At 38.4% G+C, this 19,483-nt stretch overlaps 1 protein-coding gene across 1 annotated transcript in view; it reads right to left on the bottom strand.

The window, feature by feature from the left end:
- USH2A (usherin) overlaps window positions 1-19,483 on the bottom strand; it is a 517,131-nt gene that overhangs the window by 422,473 nt on the left and 75,175 nt on the right. Inside the window, 3 exon segments of the mRNA XM_032216063.1 lie at window positions 4,644-4,839; window positions 10,458-10,588; window positions 12,101-12,296. Of these exon segments, the coding sequence (XP_032071954.1) occupies window positions 4,644-4,839; window positions 10,458-10,588; window positions 12,101-12,296 (523 nt within the window).

The following is a 19,483-nucleotide window of genomic DNA, read 5'->3' as shown; positions in this document are numbered from 1 at the left end:
TATGTATGTATCAGGGGTGGGTTCCTCCCGGTTCGCACCGGTTCTTGCGATCCGGTTCGTCAGTGAACCCGGAAGTAATTAACTTCCGGGTTCCTAGCCCCTGTCGCTGGGTGCCTGCAGGGTTTTTCTTTTTAAAAAACGCCTCTCCGGAGAGGAAGCCCTGTCAAAGCGCACCTTTCCTGCCTTGGCGGCTGCAGGGACCACCCCGCCACTTTCTCTTCCTCCTCCTCCTCTTCCCCTTCTGCCATGAGCAGCAGCAACGGCAGCCGAGCTGGGAAAGGGGCGCTTTAGCAGGGCTGTGGAAGCCCTGTCAAAGTGCACCTTTCCCGCGTCGGCGGCTGCAGGGACCACCCCACCGCTTTCTCTTCCTCCTCCTCCTCTTCCCCTTCTGCCATGAGCAGCAGCAACGGCAGCCGAGCCGGGAAATGGGCGCTTTAGCAGGGCTGTGGAAGCCCTGTCAAAGTGCACCTTTCCCGCGTAGGTGGCTGCAGGGACCGCCCCACCGCTTTCTCTTCCTCCTCCTCCTCTTCCCCTTCTGCCATGAGCAGCAGCAATGGCAGCCGAGCTGGGAAAGGGGCGCTTTAGCAGGGCTGTGGGAGCCCTGTCAAAGCGCACCTTTCCCGCGTCGGCGGCTGCAGGGACCGCCCCACCGCTTTCTCTTCCTCCTCCTCCTCTTCCCCTTCTGCCATGAGCAGCAGCAACGGCAGCCGAGCCGGGAAAGGAGCGCTTTTGCAGGGCTTCCGCCGCGCCCCCAAGGACCGCTGACCTCGCGCCTCCGTTTCTTCTTCTTCCCCAGCCTTCCCAGTTAGCTTGCTTGAAGCTCTGAGGAGGCGGGAGGAGGGTCGCAGGAGTGGAAGTGGGGGGAGGTCTTCCCAGCCGGGAAGAGCTGAGAGGCTGCCGGCCCCTTTCGCAGGAAAGTTAACTTTTCTTGGCGAAATCCTGCCCCCCCCCCGCGTGGGTGAGTGGTAGGCTGTCCTCTTCCCGCAAGCCGCCCGGAGTTACCTGTGTGTGAGGTGGGCTGCCCTATGCATTTGCGTGTGTGCGCTGGAAAGAGAGTGAAAAAGAGAGGGAGAAATAATTATATTAATTAGATAGATCAGTCTTTCTCCACCTTGGAGACTTGAAAGTGTGTGGACTTCAACTCCCAGAAAGGGAGTTGGGAGAAAGGGAGAAAGGAGGAGAGAATGAAAGGAAGATGGGGGAAAGAAGAAAGAGGTAAGGAGAGGAGGATGGAAAGGAGAGAAAGAGGGGGAGAGAGGGTAGAAAGGGGAAGAGGAAGAGCAGGAGTAGGAGAAAGGGAAGGGAAGAAGGAAGGGGAAGGAGAGGAAGAAGGAGGAAAGTAGAGAAGGGAGGGAGGGTGAAAAGAAAGAGGTAAGGAGAGGAGGATGGAAAGGAGAGAAAGAGGAGGAGAGAGGGTAGGAAGGGGATGAGGAAGAGCAGGAGTAGGAGAAAGGTACAGGAAGAAGGAAGGGAAAGGAGAGCAGGAAGGAAGAAAGTAGAGAAAGGAGGAAGGGAGAAAAGAAAGGGAAAATAAGGTGGTGTTATAACAGGAGGAAGGGATGGTAAACAAAGCAACCCAAACTGTATATTATAACCTATTAAATGAAATAATAAATGTATAAGAAAGATAAATGTTAAAACACTTGTAACCAAACGACATGCTATATGTGATGATGGGTTTTTTTCTTTTTGTTTTGTTTTGTTTTTATTGTTGTGGGTATGTGTCGTCTATGTAACAAAAAAAATTTAAAAAATTATTTTTATAAAAAGGTGGAGAAACACTGAGATAGATGATAATGAGGGAGGGAGAGAGAGAGAGAGACCATAACTAGATAGACAGATAGGCAGGCAGATAGACGGATGGATAGAGAGAAAGAGAGAGAGATAGGTAGGCAAGCAGATAGATGGATGGAGAAAGAGAGGGGGAAAGAGGGAGAGGGATACCATAACTAGATAGGCAGGCAGATAGACAGACAGATGGATGGATAGAGAGAGAGAGGATGTATATAATTAAGGTGACCAGACGTCCCTAGCGAGGTCGCGGGCTGGCAGTAACTGCTGCGGCCTAGCTCCCCCCCCCCCGGTCAATGGTGTCCCTCTTTACCAATCTGAAAATCTGGTCACCTTACTTGTTTAGGTAATTCTGAGGTGGTTGATGGTTCTGTGAGTGCCTGTCCTTTATAATTTTCCACATTGCCGTGATGGTTTTTATTCCAGTGACTTTGTCTTTCCTGTTCTTAGGCTTAGGGAAAAAAAACTGGTTTCATTGGCAGTCTTTCTTTTGGGGGAGGGGGGGGATTTTTATTTTTTTGGTGTTTTCCTAGCACTGTCATAGTTTGTGGGTGTGGGTGGGTGTGTAATGTTCCACAGTTATCTATGCATTAATAATGATCTAGTAATATTAATAATATCTAGTAATTAGTAATATCTAGTAATAACATCGTCTTGGCCACTCCCACCAGGTCACATGGGTGGCAGGCCACTCCCATCCGGTCACATGGGCGGCAAGCCACTCCCATCCGGTCACATGGTGGCAAGCCACTCCCACAAAGGAGGCCACGCCCACAGAGGTGGTTCGAACAATTTTTGAAACCCACCCCTGGTATGTATGTATGTATGTATGTATGTATGTATGTGTGTGTGTGTGTGTGTGTGTGTATATATATATATATATATATATATATATATATATATATATATATATATATATACATACACACACATATATATATATATCCTCTTGTTTAATAATGCCTTTTCAAAAATTGTATATAATTGTGATTATTAAATCTGAGTAACTATTCAACGAAATGATTGAAATTGTACTATCTAATACTTTTGCTTAGAAATTAGAAGATTATATGAAAATTCTTTTTTTCTCCCCCAAAATAAAGTTATGTTAAGATTTATGTGTACTGAACATGCACACATGCACACATGCACACATGCACACATGCACACATGCATACATACATCTAGCTCTGGAGAGCCCACTCACCCACTTTCCTTACCTGTATTTGACCCGACTGGGGCATTGGCACACGTGCATGGAGCATACGGCACCTGCACAACACTCCGCCGAGCAGCTGAAGCATCGTGGGAGGAGGGTACCAGTGGTGGGTTATGACCCATATGCCCCAGTACGGACATACCGGTGCCTGCCGGGAGCCCCAGGTACCGTTACGGTATGGTGCTCGGGAGGACCTGCCCGCCTGTGTTCCTTACTGGTATTTGAGTTTTGGGGGGCTTCTGCGCATTGACACAGAGCATATGGTGCTTGCGCGATGCTCTGCCAAGTAGCTGGAGCATCGCAGAGGCGTTGTGGAGCGTCACGGGTGGTAAGTACACTTGCGCATGCTGCGCACATTCATGTGGTGGACACCTGGCTCCGTTGCACTGTACTGATTGCAAAGGGATCCAGAACCCACCACTGATACATGCAAATGCATATTACATTTTAACTAGTTTATGGCAGAGAAACAAAGATTCCCCTCCCTTCCCCCCCTCCCAAATATCTTTGGGCAAATAGGTATTGTTATTGCATTTTTCAGGTTATACATTAGTTGCACAAGTGTTCTGAAAAAAATATTCTTTTAGTGAAATTTAGTTTTAATTTTAGTGAAATTAAAATCAAAACCCTAAACCAGTATTCAAAAATCCTACAGGTAAACAAAAGTCTATTGGTATTTTAACACTTTTTTTCTCCAGGAAGTGTGAGATTATTTCTAGAACAAAACAGATTCTTATGCAAGGATATTAATGTTATGTGTGATGTTTTTTAAAAAGTCACATGTATGAGAGATGTAGAGTTATCATTCCTTTCATCAAACACAAACAAACAAAGCCACTCTTGCATATTATTCCCATTTATCAACATTTCAAAACACATTATATGCACTTTATATTTTGGGAACTTGATAAATTTTGTTGTTACATAGTTGTGGCTCCCCTCAAATATGTTAAAAATAATAAATTGCTATAATCAAATCTAATTTCTGGAAAAATCCTGTGGGAATAGAAAACAAAAAAGCATGTATGGTTAAAAATGATAAATAGCCCAGAGGATGAATTAAAAAATTAAATTTACATGGTCCATGATTACAAATCCTAGCATACATAGATTTCTGTTCACCTTTACATTTCATAGGAGAAAAAGAAAGAAAGAAAGAAGGAAGGAAGGAGGGAGGGAGGGAGGGAGGGAGGAAGGAAGGAAGGAAGGAAGGAAGGAAGTTTATAGTACAAAATATTTTGAGGAAATATCCATTTATCCTTTGGAAGCTGACATAGACATTTATCTAAAAGTGCATTAGATTTGTTTCACTGAAAAACATGCTGGTGTCCAAAATAAATCTTAAGTAAATAATGTTATATTTTACTACTCACAAAATGGGTATTGTTGGGATACCTACAAATTTCTGCTAAATACAGAAAAATCTGAAGAGCAGATTATACTTACCGTAGTTTAAACTGTAATTTGGTAGGAGTACTCAGTAATTATATGCTGCTAAATCAGATTTGTCTCATGAAATGAAATTCTCACGAAAACTACATGTCTGATCTGCGTTTAAATGATCTTGGCATCAAACATTTTATGTCTTGAAAAAGCAAAGATGTCTGGATGTAGATTCTTGCCTGACACTTACCAATAACATTTTCTTTGCACTTGCATTGGCCTGAATTTTGGTGACAGGTAGTATCTCCATCAACTGTCCCAGAGGCATTACAGCTACAGGAGCTGCAGCCATCAGGATTGAACTCTTGCAGATTATAGAATCCTTCTTGGCATTGATTGCATTGTCTACCAGACACATGTCTTTTGCAATTACATTTTCCTCCAATCTAAAAAAAAAAAAAAAGATATAACAAGTGTGGTCAAATGTTGAGTGCACCTTTCCTCTCTTGCCTTGTGCATACTCATTAGTGAAATGAGTGTATAAGTAGGTTAGATAATCTTCAAACAGAAACAGGAATTTGTTTTATTCACTAAAAAGAGAACTAGAGAAACAGCAGGAATTTAATACATTCACCTGAAGAAGAGTAAGTAGTTTGACGAGAAAGATGCTTTGATGCATTCCTGAACTTTTATCAAACCACTCCACATATGGACAGCTTACTCATATGCAGCTTTCTTAGATGGTTAAATGCTGATATTTTAGACACTGTGGTGTATCTCCCAATTTCCATGCTACTTAATTTGTAAGACATTCCAAACTAAGATCCATATTAATCCATCATTGTATTTTTCACAGTAGTCATCTAGATACTTCTATGATGCTCACAAGCAAGGGATAGAGAGTTACCACGTCCTACTGCTACTTCCCTGCAACTGGTATTTGGAGGTATGTTTTCCTACATCCAGAAGAAAGACTAAATCTTTAAGCAGAATTAACAGGTTTATTTCCAATCAGCTTTGGTCGATAATATCCCTGTCAACTTCCTTCATGCTGTGAATAATTGTATATATCTCACTTGTATCTCCATTGCATTTTTTCTAAGCAACGAAGTCCCAAACATTTTTGCTAGAAAACCTCTGGATCAGTTTGCTGCCTTCTCCTGCTTTCTCCTGCACTATTCTTCATTTACTTGAATTGCCTTTGTTGTTACATTGAACATTCACCCATGTTTAGAGGAATCCTTCTGGAGTTTTCTACATCTCTGACTCATTAGTTATCATTGACAAATTTGGCCAGCTAATGTTATTGAACATCTATGCAGAGTTTTAAAAGACACCAGGTTCAACAAAGAGCTTTAAGGCACTTGTCTTACTTCTTTCTATTGAGAAAATTGTCCATTTACACTCTTTGCTTAACAGTCCATAGAAGACACAGACTCTTATCCTGTGACCTCTAAGCTTGCCCAGACGTTTGATGCAGAACATCTGAAACGTTCTTTGAAATTGCAAGTATACAATTTATTATTTAGCAATTACTTAGTAAACAAATTTACATGGCTGCCCAAGTCATACACAAAATTAAAAACCTGAACAAAAATTCCTAGTGTCTCCTTCTCCTACCCTGCAGTGGCAATAAACACAATTAATACAATCAGCTGATTGGTTCCATATCAGCCTGATGAGAAAACCACATCTTCAGGGCCTTCCAGAAAAGTACAAGTAGTCCTCAACTCACAATTGAACCCAAATTTTCTGTTGTTAAATGAAACGTTTGTAAAGTGAGTTTTGCCCCATTTACGACATTTCTTGACACAGCTGTTATGTGAATCACCACAGCTGATAGGTTAGTAACACTGTTGTTAAGTGAATCTGGCTTCCTCATTGATTTTGTTTGTCAAAAGGTTGCAAAAAAGGTCACATCTCCTTTGAACACAGCAACAGTGATAAGCATGAGTCAGTTGCCAAGCATCTGAATTTTGACCCCCTAAATCTGGGGATGCTACAAAGATTGTAAGTGTGAAAAGCGGTCATAAGTCACTTTTTTCAGTGTTGTTGTACATATATACTAAGCACATTTACTGGAATTACTGAAAATTTACTGAAAATTTACTGGAATTACATCCTGGATTATGAATATATATATATGCTGTATGTATGTGTGTGTGCGTATGTATGTGTATGTATGTATGTATGTATGTATGTATGTATGTGTATATATACATACATACACACACACACACCATCTGAAATACCTTTCAGAACACAGTTGTGAATAAAGTGCTTTTATAATAAAAGAAGTATTATTTTCCCTAAACTGAAGGTTTTTTAAAAAAATCTATAAGGATAAAAGCCATATACTATTCTCTTCTGAATTCTGTATCTTCGTTTAGGCTAAATGACATATAACTGGTTCTTTACAGAAAAGCATTGATGAACTGCTCGGAATGGTAAATTATGCAGCGAAAGTGTATTCTGAGCCATTTAAACACACTTTCTTGAAAATTATCCTTGTGACGTGACAATTAATTTTCATGAGCCAGGACCTTATTCCTTACGATTCCATCTTCCATGGGTCAGCCTTGGAAACACTTCCTTCAATAATGCCTTTCTATCTCATGTAATTCATTTCTGCCCATTTTCTTCAGACTTATTAATCTATTTTTAATGCCTCTTAATCATTCTGCTCTATCTTGGTTTTTACTGCTACAGTCTATTTATGCCTTATTGAGCTGTACAGACCAGGGCCATTTTTCCTTATTTTCTTTTTTATAGCATCTTGGTGTTTCACCTAATTCCTCACTCTTGCTGAGCTTCAGTTTTAAAATCAAACAAAAGAAAAAGAAGTAAACCACACAACTGCCTTATTACCTGCAATTAGAATAACTTAACAGTAAGCTATTGGCAACGTGGAATAATTAGCAATTTCAGAAGTAGCATTGGATTTATTTATTTAAAACATTTATATAGCCACCTATTTTATGTCACATTCTGGGTGTCTCACATTAAAAAAAACATGTAAAAATGACTGAAACCCTAAACATTAAAATAAAAAACCCAGTGTCCAATCAAGCTTCTAACATGCAGTCATCTCATCCAGAGGTGGTATTCTGTCGGTTTGGACTGGTTCACCCAATCGGTAGCAGAAATCACAGGTGGGCCTGCCCACCCAACCTGTCTTTATTTTGTCCTATTTAGGGACATTTTTTGAGCAAAGTGCATGTGCGGAAGCCCACAAGTGGTATTCAGCGGGTTCTGACCAGTTCTGGAGAACTGGTAGTGGAACTTTTGGTAGTTCGGAGAACCAGTAAATACCTCTGACTGGCCCCGCCCCCATCTATTCTCTTCCTCCTGAGTCCCAGCTGATCAGGAGGAAATGGGGATTTTGCAGTAACCTTCCCCTGGTGTGGGGAGTGAATGGAGATTTTACAATATCCTTCCCCTATCATGCTCACCAAGCCACATCCAAGCCACACCCACAGAACTGGTAGTAAAAAAAATTGAATCACACCACTGGGCCAGGCATATGAGTGGACAGGGTTAGGGTTAGAGTTGTGAACCCTGGTGGTATAGGGGTTAGAGTGCAGTACTACAGGCTACTTCTGCTGACTGCCAGCTGCCTACAATTTAACAGTTCAAATCTCACCAGGCTCAAGGTTGACTCAGCCTTCATCCTTTGATAAAATGAGGACCAGAATATCTGGCAATATGCTGACTCTGTAAACTGCTTAGAAAGGGTTGTAAAGCACTATATAGCAGTATATAAGTCTAAGTGCTATTGCTATATCAAAACTTCTGATATTTTCATGGTTTTTTTAAACAATTAAAGGTACCAGTTAAAGTCTGTTCTCAGTAAGAAGAAAAACACACATAATATAAAAGAAAAAGGAACATATCAGAATGTTCCAAGGCAAGATATTTCTCACCATTCTCCTGGTGTACCAAAATGTGTTAAAGGACACAATTTTCAACTAACTTTCCATATAGTTTTCTTGTCCTTTGAAAGAGATGGGTTGATCAATACACTATGTTGCTTACTTGCACATGAAAACCAAGGGTTTAAAGTCATTGGTAACTTTTTATATGAAATTATTCTTTTCAATTATGGTGAATAAAATAATAAACAGATATAGACATGACGGCCTTCTAAACTTACTCCATTCTGAAATTTTCTCCCTACATTTAGAAGGCTTTTACCATGATTTTCTTTTACATTTCACCTTTTATCATATAACATTCTTATAAAGGCAGACAGACAGAGTTTATATTAAATCCTATGCTCCACATTTGTACTATTTAAGGTATCTGGTGATGGAGAAAATAGTTTTAAAATTCTCACCAAAATTACTGCATTTTTAAAAAACAATTTCTTTTATATAGATTGAAACACAGTTTTCCCCCTTTCTAAATATATTTCAAAGCCAAATTGTAAAAACGACTGAGTTAAATTCACTGATAAACTGACAGTATAAGGTTGCTTTCTATTACAAAAGTCCATACACAATGAGCAGCATAGGATGCCAGCAATTATAAGCTACACTGTCCTTCTCAAAATATATGCTATTTCCTAACTTTTTTCAGGTTCTGATTTTTAATGTACTCTTTCAATAATCCCTTTTCTAATATAAGTCCCAATATTTATGGTTCATCAAAAACAATCTTTGCTGAACTATTATTGTAATGCGCTCTACATGGGGCTGCCTTTGAAGAGTGTTCGAAGACTCCAATTAGTCCAGAATGCAGCCGCGCGAGCGATTGTGGGTGCACCAAGGTACACCCACGTTACACCTATCCTCCGCGAGATGCACTGGCTACCTATCAGTCTCTGAATCCGCTTCAAGGTGCTGGTCGCTACCTATAAAGCCCTACATGGCATCGGACCTGGGTACCTGAGAGACCGCCTCCTGCCAATTACCTCTCTCAGACCAATTAGATTGCACAGGTTAGGTCTCCTCCGGATTCCATCTGCCAGCCAATGTCGGCTGGCGACTCCCCGGGGGAGAGCCTTCTCTGTTGCAGCTCCGGCCCTCTGGAACGAGCTCCCTGTTGAGATCCGGACCCTTACTACCCTCCTGGCCTTCCGCAAAGCCACCAAGTCCTGGCTGTTCCAGCAGGCTGGGGGGGAGCTGAGAAGCATCTACCTCCATGGAAATTATGAATGTTGGTTTTGTTTTTAATATGTTGTCTTTGTCTCGTTCCCCCCTTCCCTTGTCTTTTGTGAGCCGCCCGGAGTCCTCCGGGAGTGGGCGGCATACAAGACAAATAAATAAATAAATAAATAAATAAATAAATAAATAAATAAATAAATAAATAAATAAATAAATAAATAAATAAATAAATAAATAAATAAATAAATAAACAAACTATACATTCTTTTCTGAAAGGAAACCGACAGTAAATTTTCCTATATGCATGGGATGAAATAAGGAAAATGGGAGTGAACCATCTGGTTCATTCTTTTATAGATATTTTTTGAGTGCAATCCTGTACACATTTATGTAGATGGGAGCTTCTCTGAAAACACTAGTACTTACTAAGAGCAACATGTATTCAGGCAACCTATTTGTATTAGCAGGGTATTGGTCCTTTGAGGTAGGGTAAGTCAGGAAAGAAACTCCACTAGGACTTTCAGAAGTCTATTACTACAGGTTATAATGTAGAATGTTGATAGCCTGATGGAGTCTATCACTCTGTCTGTCTGTCTGTCTGTCTGTTTGTCTCTCTCTCTCTCTGTCTGTCCCTCCCTCCCTTCCTTTCTCAGGGCTAAACTGGTATTTATATAACAACTTTTACATTCTTTCTTACAAGAAACATCCATATTTCTCTAAAGGTTGAGATGAAGGCTACAATTATCATGGTATCTCTAACATAGTTCATAAATTCTTTGACTACTGTCATCCCATTTTCACCTTTAAGATTTTGGGAAAAGAAAAATATTGAAGTCTAAATAGTAAAAGAAATTTCAAGAACTTGGTGAACTCGTCTTCATTTTTTTTTCAATTTTGATAATGGGAATTAGTGCCAATGGCAACCAATTTGAAGGTAACCTGAGGACAAAGCCACTTACCTTATTGCAAAAGCGACTACCATTTTTGGTTCCTGCTGAGTAACATTCACAGGGTTTACAAACATCCAAAGCGGACAGATCCGCATCTCTATGCCGATAGAAGAAATCATTACACAACTCACAATTTCTTCCTGCAAAAAAGAAAAGGTTACGCAATGTAGCTTCCAATTCATGAAAATTAGCTATATAATTCAAAATTAAATACAATTCCCTTGAGAGAATTATGTAATTTTCAGGACGTCCATTTTAATGCACCTTTCATCTCTACCTGCCAATTTAGTGATCCAGAGCATATGAAACAATGAACCTGTTACAAACTGTGTTTTACTCCATTAAACTTCCATCTGTTACATAACATGACACTCCGACAAAGCTAGGCTGTTGGATACCTATTCTTTAAAATTGGAAATTATTCTTAAACTTCAAATTTTCCAATTAGCTCCTAAGAACAAAAGCCAAGAATACTGAAAGCTCCAAAAAATATCATCATGCAAAATGATGATTTAAGCAAGCACATGTTTTCATGTTTTATAAATGTTCAGCATGAAACAAAACCGGAATCCAATTGTAGGAAATTAGAGAATTCTATTGGTGTTGTCCTGTCCTTAAAATAATTCATGGGATCAGAGCTATTTTTGCAAAGTCAAGGATTCTTTCACATGAAGACAGCAGATCAGAACATACTAAAGCCAACAAAACTGCCTTACAAGTTAAGGGAGTTAGTTTGTTCTAGTAGAATTTATAATGCTTGAGAGTATCCATTGTTCTGAGTTACACATATTATACTGTGATTAAAAACAATAGTATTTATTTTTAAATGACATAGAAGTACAATATATCCCCAAATTATTGCCTAAATTCATCTAGTTATCCCATTATAATTTAGTTGGTTTCATATTTTTTGAACACCTATCATCTGAACAATCAAGAGCACAAGGTCCTATTAAAAGGGGAATTTGTGGAAAATCACAAATACACCACAGCATATTGTTCTTTCCCATTTACTGGAATGGGCATGCCTTTTTTAAAGTGGCCTCTCCTGATTCAAAGCAAAGTCATGTTATGATGACTTCTGATAGCAACTCTGTGTTCTTTATTTCCTTGACAACCATCATACAGTATTCTGACATTATACTTACATTATTAAATTAAATTATACTTCATTATTTGTTTTCCATTTATGTTGTTTTAACTGAGACAATTCTTTCAATTTCAATCAATTCATTGCTCGACAAATCTGGGATCTTGTCTATGCAAAATATGCTCTTCCATATAGTATGTATTGTATAATGTTAATATATAATGTAACAAGTACATTGATCTTTCAATGGTGAACATGTACATTACAAATAAAATACCTGTATGTAAATCATGTATAGGAGTTAGCAATACAGGCTTCACCTTATTTTGTGCCTAGATATTTCCAACAGACTTACAACTTTTTAGTACATAATTTTAACTTCTTTCTGTAATGCATGTATTTACACAATAAATGGTTGAGTTGAGTATAAATAATTCACATTATAGAATTCTACATGTTATACATCCATCTGTAATTAATGGTACTTCGGAAGAGACAACCACAAAGCATCTGCATTTGCCCCTGCAAATATATATACATTCCACTTGGTTGTGATAATTACCTGAAGTGTTATGTTGACAATTATCACAGACTCCACCACCACCTCTATAATATTCATTAGGAAAGTAATCTATTGTCCTGTTGTAATGACAGCTTACAGCATGGTTAAAACATTGACAAGGTTTGCAATTATAAGCATGAACTTGATCTCCTGGATGGAAAGGCTTGTCATTGTACAGTGGCTGACAGCGATCACACTGAAATAGAGAATTAGTCAGAAATGAATGTTTAGAATAGATATATGAATACAAATGTTGTGCACCCCTTGTTACATATTGACCTGTCTATCGTTAATTTTTTAGAGACAGGAGAAAAGAAAAGATGTGTAAAATCATTTTAAAACAATGTGTTCTACAAATTATTTACAGTAGTCCTTGAGAAATGACCATAATAGGACATGCTATTAAAATTGTATGTTGCAACATTTGTTAAATTAAATGTTTCACTTAACAATTCCACCAACCCGCTCCCCCCCCCATTGCAATTGTTAAACAAATGTGTAGATCGCAGTGGATCATGGCAAGGTTCAGAGGTGGGAGAGGCCCTTGGCTACCTAGCACAGCCACAGGTCTGCCCTCCCAAGGCCTCCCCCAACCCTGAGTCACTCTGTGGTCTGCTTCCTGCCCCTTAGGTTCTCACAGGCCTTTCCCCATTCCCCCCAGCATTCCCCAATTCATGCAAATGTATTCTTGAAATAAGCTTTATCTTACTTGCAAATCTCAGCATTTTTCTTATTTAGGGTTCTCAATAGCAGAACCACATCTGGTTGAAACAACCTTAACCACCAAGCCATCTGAATGCTAAGCACAGGATTACTTGAAAACTATCTGTGTTTGCATATAATTCTGAAATACAGTTAGAATGAGCTATAAAATGTATCACTGCTGCTGTTTGAATATTCAATGTTTGTAGCTGTGTAATTATTATTTTTTTAATTCAGGGTATATGATCCTCCTGCTTAGCTCTCATAATCTGGTAAATATTGCTATAGGAATATATTTGTAGTACAACTATTTCCTCATCTTCCTCCTCCTCCTCCTCCTCCTCCTCCTCTTTCCTCCTCCTCCCTCCCCCTCTTCCTCTTCTTCTCCTTCTTCTTCTTGCCATCCTTCCGAGGATGGTAAAATGAGCACCCAAATTGTTGGGGGCAATATGCTGACTCTGTAAACTGCTTAGAGATGGCTGTAAAGCACTGTGAAGTGGTATACAAGTGCTATTGCTAATGTGTATACACATTCTTCTCACACCCCAAAACATGCTGTCATGATAGAATGTATGTACATTCTGATAGATGTACATACTAGTGTATGCACATAAAGAGACATAAACTCCTTAATGAGTCACAGTCATTATGAGTAAACACTGTCTCCAATGTAACTAAGAAGATGAAATGCTATTTATTTCAGAAAAGATAAACAACGTTTTACATATCTACAAAGTAGCTGTTTTTATTAAATCAGAAGAAACATAACCATCATACAGATGGGATTGTTCAGGTGGGTAGTAAAGTTTCCGTCACCCAGTCTTGATTAAAATGGCTTATTTCAGTAGACAAACATTAATGGTAAACAGAAACCTCACTTGTATAACAGAGGAGGAAATCCTATTCCTCCCATTCATTACATTGATAATATTCTTGGAAAGGAGCTTTAAATTGGCTCCCTTATGACATCAAGATTAGGTTATCCAATATAGAGATGTATCTGAAACTAAATGTAACAGTACATAGAAATTCGAAAGCTTCACAGATAATGGCCAATAATTACTAATCTGTGCTTTAAAAGGATATGCAGAGAACAAATTACTTTACTAATAAACCAGAATTTCACTATTCTCTTGGTTTGTAGGTTTGTCATGGGAATAAACTTAGCATTCCATTCCAAGAAATGATCCATAGAGCTTTTCTTGTTTTAAAAAGTCTCCATATATGTAATCTCAGTTAAAGCAAGTTGGAAAAAGAGGAGACTTCCTGGGAGGAGCCTACTGGTGGGGGCAGCAAAAAATCAGCTGCCTCCGAATTCCTGGCTACGTACCTGTTTAGAGGATCTTCCATCTGACGTCTTATCAGGTTTTCTTATCCTTCAGGCAAGAAGGAAAGAAGAAACTGTTTTGCTGGCAAATGCTCTTCGATTTTTGCAGCTTTTGTGCTTGCAAGGAAAGGGGGGCTAGCCCAAGGCAGAACGGCAGTCCGTGCTGGGAACTTCAAACTGCCTTGTGCAGGACAAAGTAGGTCTCTCCCACTCTGCTCAAAGTTTTGTTTGATTTATTCTTATCACGAGCTGAATCCGTTTACTGTGGACAATAATTGCTTATCAACATTTTAGCTTCTTTTCTTTTTCTCCTCCGAAAAATTATTTACTCAGAGGCTTCTAAAATGGCGCCGAGCAGGCTGGTTTCTCCGGTAATAACGAACACTTTTTGCTAAATCCTCACAAGAATTCAAAACAAAAGAGATTGCTTATCATTTGTTTTGGTTTCACAATAAAAGAATTTTACTCCTTCATTAACCTTGCTTATTTGGAAGTTAAATGGTGATGAATCTGCTGAATGGTCTTGTTACAATGTTTACTCACTGAAAGTTTTGCCAAGCCTTAAACTTCAAAATAAAAGCCTCTTTACTTAAAGCTGCATATTCAGGCAATAGAGTTTCATTAACTGCAGGCAGATAAATTTTGAAATGGCCTCAAAACCAAATATTAACTTGAAGTCATCACCCTCTACTTCCAGGGGCACATCTTCAGTGCCTGGCACAAAGCTGCAGCCTCCGCTTCCTACACCCCCTGCTGGGGATGTGTTAACGAAAGAATTTTTCCTGAGTAATCTAAGCGAGGCTCTTAATGCACAGACAATTAAAATGGAAGATAAGTTTAGAGATAATAGAGAGGTGGTAAAGCAGGAGAGAAAAGAGGAAATAAAAGAAATGAAAGAAGAAATTAAAAGTGAAATAAAAGGACTTAAACAGGAGCTGTATGAGAAATTTGATGCTAAGGTTGATAAAATTAGAGACGACATGCTGAGTCTTGTAACTGTATTAACAGAACATATTTCTGGAGTGGAAGATACTCTAGAGGTTCTTAATGATGCCAATGCTAACTTGACAGTGAAAACAGAGGTGGTGGAACAAAAAGTGGAAAATGCTGAAAAAGAAATTATTATGATACAGTACCGACAAATGGAGTTCGCATTAAGAGTAAGGGGGCTGCGTGAGGAGAAACAGGAGAACCTGAAACAGATCCTATCGGAAGCTTTTGACCGCCTGATGGGAAGACCAGGGACCAATCAAGACTGGCAAATTGACAAAGCTTACCGCGTTAACTCCTGGCTGGCAAAGCAGAAGCAGCTTCCTCGAGACATCGTTATATACTTTACTACAAGAGAGTTTAGAAATATGGTACTGCAAGCATCTTATAACACTAAGCTTCAAATTGGCGGTCAAGACCTGGCTGTTTTGAAAGAGATACCACCTCAAATGTTAAGAGCCAGGAGAGACTACGCTTTTTTGGTCGAAGAACTCAGAAATCGTCAGATACAGTATAGATGGGATGCACCATCTGGCATCATATTTACATTTGATAAGCAAAGGTACCGCCTCAACTCTGTATGGAAAGCCCGAGATTTTTATTATAATATATTGAAGGCCGGACACCCTGCACCATCTGGACCTAGAGAAAGACCACAAGAAGGACAGGATAGACAGCAAACTACACAACCACCAGATAAGATGGAGCATCTCTCTTCTCTAGAAGTGCAAGGTGCTATGGAACCAAGACCTAGCCGCATGACTACTAGACGTATGGAGAAACAAGCTAAAAAGCAACAGCATCAACAATCATCGGCCATCGATCAAGGATCTACAACAACAAATCTGGAAGCAATGGGAGGAGCTAGACCTAAGGTTAAACAGGCCGTGCAGGAAGCTCTAAAAATGCTTCAACCAACCAAAGATGACAACTAAGATTTTAACATGGAATGTCAACGGACTGAACTCTCCACAGAAGAGGAAGAAAATATTTCATTATCTCAAACAGTTTAAGAACGATGTAATTTGTTTGCAAGAAACTCATATCAAGTCAACTGATCAAAAATATTTGATCAACTCAAAACTTGGTCAACATTTTGCAGCTTCTGCTATGGAAAAGAAGAATGGTATAGTTGTATACTTAAGAAAAGATATGAAAGCTGAATTAATAGAAGCAGATCCCTTCGGAAGATATATTGCTTTAGACTTAATCTTAGAAGGGAAAAAGACATTACTTTTGGGAATTTATGCTCCCAATCAACAGCAAGATAGATTCTATAGAAATCTTCATGCTAAATTAGTACAGTGGGACTATAGTTCCTGTATACTATTGGGTGACTGGAATGGAGTGATAGACACTAAGAGAGATAAGAAGATTTCCCGCCTAAATACCAAGATGCGAGCAAAGTTACCCAAATCTTTCTTTGACATTATGGATGATTTTGAATTGAGAGATATTTGGCGAGAAAGAAATGCAGAGGAATGTGACTTCACTTTCTTCTCGGACAGGCATCAATCCCTCTCAAGGATTGATTTTATTCTAACCACTAATGATTTGCTTTCTAGGGTCAAGAAAACAAAGATTGCAGCTAGGATCCTTTCGGACCATAACCCAGTTTGGATGGAGTTGGGAAGGGTAGTGCAGGCAAGAAGGTCTTGGAGATTTAATGAAAACTTATTTAGATATGAAAAGTATATTAATGATTGTAAAAAATTACTATCTGAATATTTTGTTTTGAATATGAATAAGGGTACATCTATGGAATTTGTATGGGACGCAAGCAAAGCGTATATGAGAGGAGTTTTGATGAATATAAATAAAACACATAGAAATAAGCAAGGGTTAAAACGAACAGAACTGGAAGAGGAAATTAAGAGAAAAGAGCTCGAGTTAACAATGAACCCAGACGATACAAAGGTTAAGGAAGCTATTAACATATTAAAATCTCAATTTGACATGTTGATCTCTGACCAGGTGGCTACTAATCTATTATATGCAAAACACAATACTTTTTGTAATGCAAACAAACCTGGCAGATGGTTAGCTTATCAGATTAGGAAAAAAAGGAAAACTCGAAATATATCTAAACTGATTTACAGAGGGAAGGAGGTGTTTCAACAGGAAGAGATTCAAAAGGCTTTCTGGGAATTTTTTACAGAACTGTATAAAGGGGATAAAATTAATGGTTTAGACATAGACAAATATTTAGACAAAGAGAAAATACCTTCAGTTAGAGAAGAACACAGGCAAAAACTGAATCAACCAATAACCTCGGGGGAAATCCTGCAGGTAATTAAGCAATTAAAGTCAGGGAAAGCACCAGGTACAGATGGCTTGACAGCGGTTTACTATAAAAACTTACAGTTAGAAATGGTAGAACCTCTTAGAGAATTATTTAATATGATTCAAACGGAAGGTAAAGTCCCTCCATCTTGGAAGACAGCGTTTATATCTTTGATACCCAAAGAAGATCAAGATACTACTCAACCCAAAAATTATAGACCTATTTCATTACTGAATGTAGATTATAAAATTTTTACTAAAATATTAGCAAATAGGTTAATGTTGGTCACTCAACAATTGATACATACGGACCAAACAGGTTTTATACAAGGGAGACAGATGAAAAGTAATGTTAGATTAATTATTAATGCATTAGAATATTTGGGAAAGAACAACCAGATCCCTGCTGCGTTTATATTTTTGGATACTGAGAAGGCCTTTGATCGAGTTAACTGGCAATTTCTGTTGAAGATATTGCAAAAAATGCAGATAGGAGATAATTTTTTACAGTCAATTAAAGCAATATACCAACAGCAAACAGCACAAATCATAGTCAATGGAAGTTTAACAGACTCTTTTCAAATTGGAAAAGGTACAAGACAGGGCTGTCCTTTGTCCCCATTATTGTTTATTATAACTTTGGAAGTATTGTTGAATAAAATACGGGGCTTGGATGGTTTAAAAGGGATCAAGATTAGGCAGCAAGAATATAGAGTCCGCGCTTTTGCGGATGATTTGGTCATAATATTGGAACAACCGTAGGAATCCAGTATGGTTTTAATGAATATGATTAATCAATATGGTCAAGTGTCGGGCTTTAAAATAAACTTAGGAAAAACCAAAATATTAGCTATAAATATGAATATTAAACAAAAGGAAGAATTAGGATTGATGCTAGGATGTGAGGTAGTTAAAAAAGTCAAATATCTTGGAGTTAACATTTTAACTTCAAATGGGAAATTATATAAGCATAATTATGAACCACTTTGGCATAGCATACAGACAGAGATGAAAAAATGGGAGAAATTGCACTTATCTTTGCTGGGTAGGATAGCGGCAGTGAAAATGAACATTTTACCAAAATTTTTATTTCTCTTCCAAATGTTACCTATACTTAAAAAAGATGCGAACCTTTTAGAATGGCAGAAGGGTATCAATAAATTTGTGTGGGCAGGAAAGAAGCCGAGGGTAAAGATGAAAATAATGCAAGATGTACGTGAGAGAGGAGGATTGAAGCTACCTAATTTAAAACTATATTATGATGCAGTGGCATTATCTGTAATTAGTGATTGGATTCACTTAACCAATGATAGAATATTGAACATTGAGGGACACGATCTGGTATTTGGTTGGCATGCTTACCTGTTATTCAACAAAAAATTGGATAAGAACTTTAAAAGTCATATTTTAAGAAATGCTTTATTGCGGGTCTGGAAGAAATACCAATATAAATTAAATGACAAGTTACCCATGTGGGCAATTCCTAGACACGCAATTGAAAATATGAATACAGCACAAAAACAGGACAGAATTACCTACAGACAGCTTCTTACCTCGGAAAGGGGGGTATTACAATTAAAATCTTTAGAGGTATTAAAAGAGGAGAAGGTAGTTCAAACATGGTTCCAGTATGGGCAATTACAGGCTAGGTGGAAAATAGATCAAAAAATTGGTTTTATTCAAGTTGAGGATAATCTGTTAAACAAATAAGAGATCAAAGCTTAATGCATATAAAGAGGATATATAATGTATTAATACAGATGGATTCGGAAACAGAATTAGTTAAAGATTGTATGATAAAATGGGCTCAAATTATTGAGGAACCAATAATGTTGGATACATGGGAAAGAATCTGGGTAAGAAATGTGAAATTTACACAAGCTCAAAATCTGAGAGAAAATTTTTACAAGATGTTCTATAGATGGCATTTAGATCCTAAAAAGTTGGCTTCTATGTATCTGAATGTACAGCCTAAATGTTGGAGGTGTGGTTCTCTCGATGCTACATATTATCATATATGGTGGACCTGCCAAAAGGTTAAGGCATTTTGGATAAAAATATGGTGGGTCATGCAAAATGTT

Source organism: Thamnophis elegans, chromosome 4 (assembly GCF_009769535.1).
Source record: "Thamnophis elegans isolate rThaEle1 chromosome 4, rThaEle1.pri, whole genome shotgun sequence".
In the NCBI taxonomy this organism is placed as follows: Eukaryota; Metazoa; Chordata; class Lepidosauria; order Squamata; family Colubridae; genus Thamnophis; species Thamnophis elegans.
The sequence above is the reverse complement of the archived record's forward strand: the minus strand, read 5'-3'. Positions and strand labels throughout refer to the sequence as shown.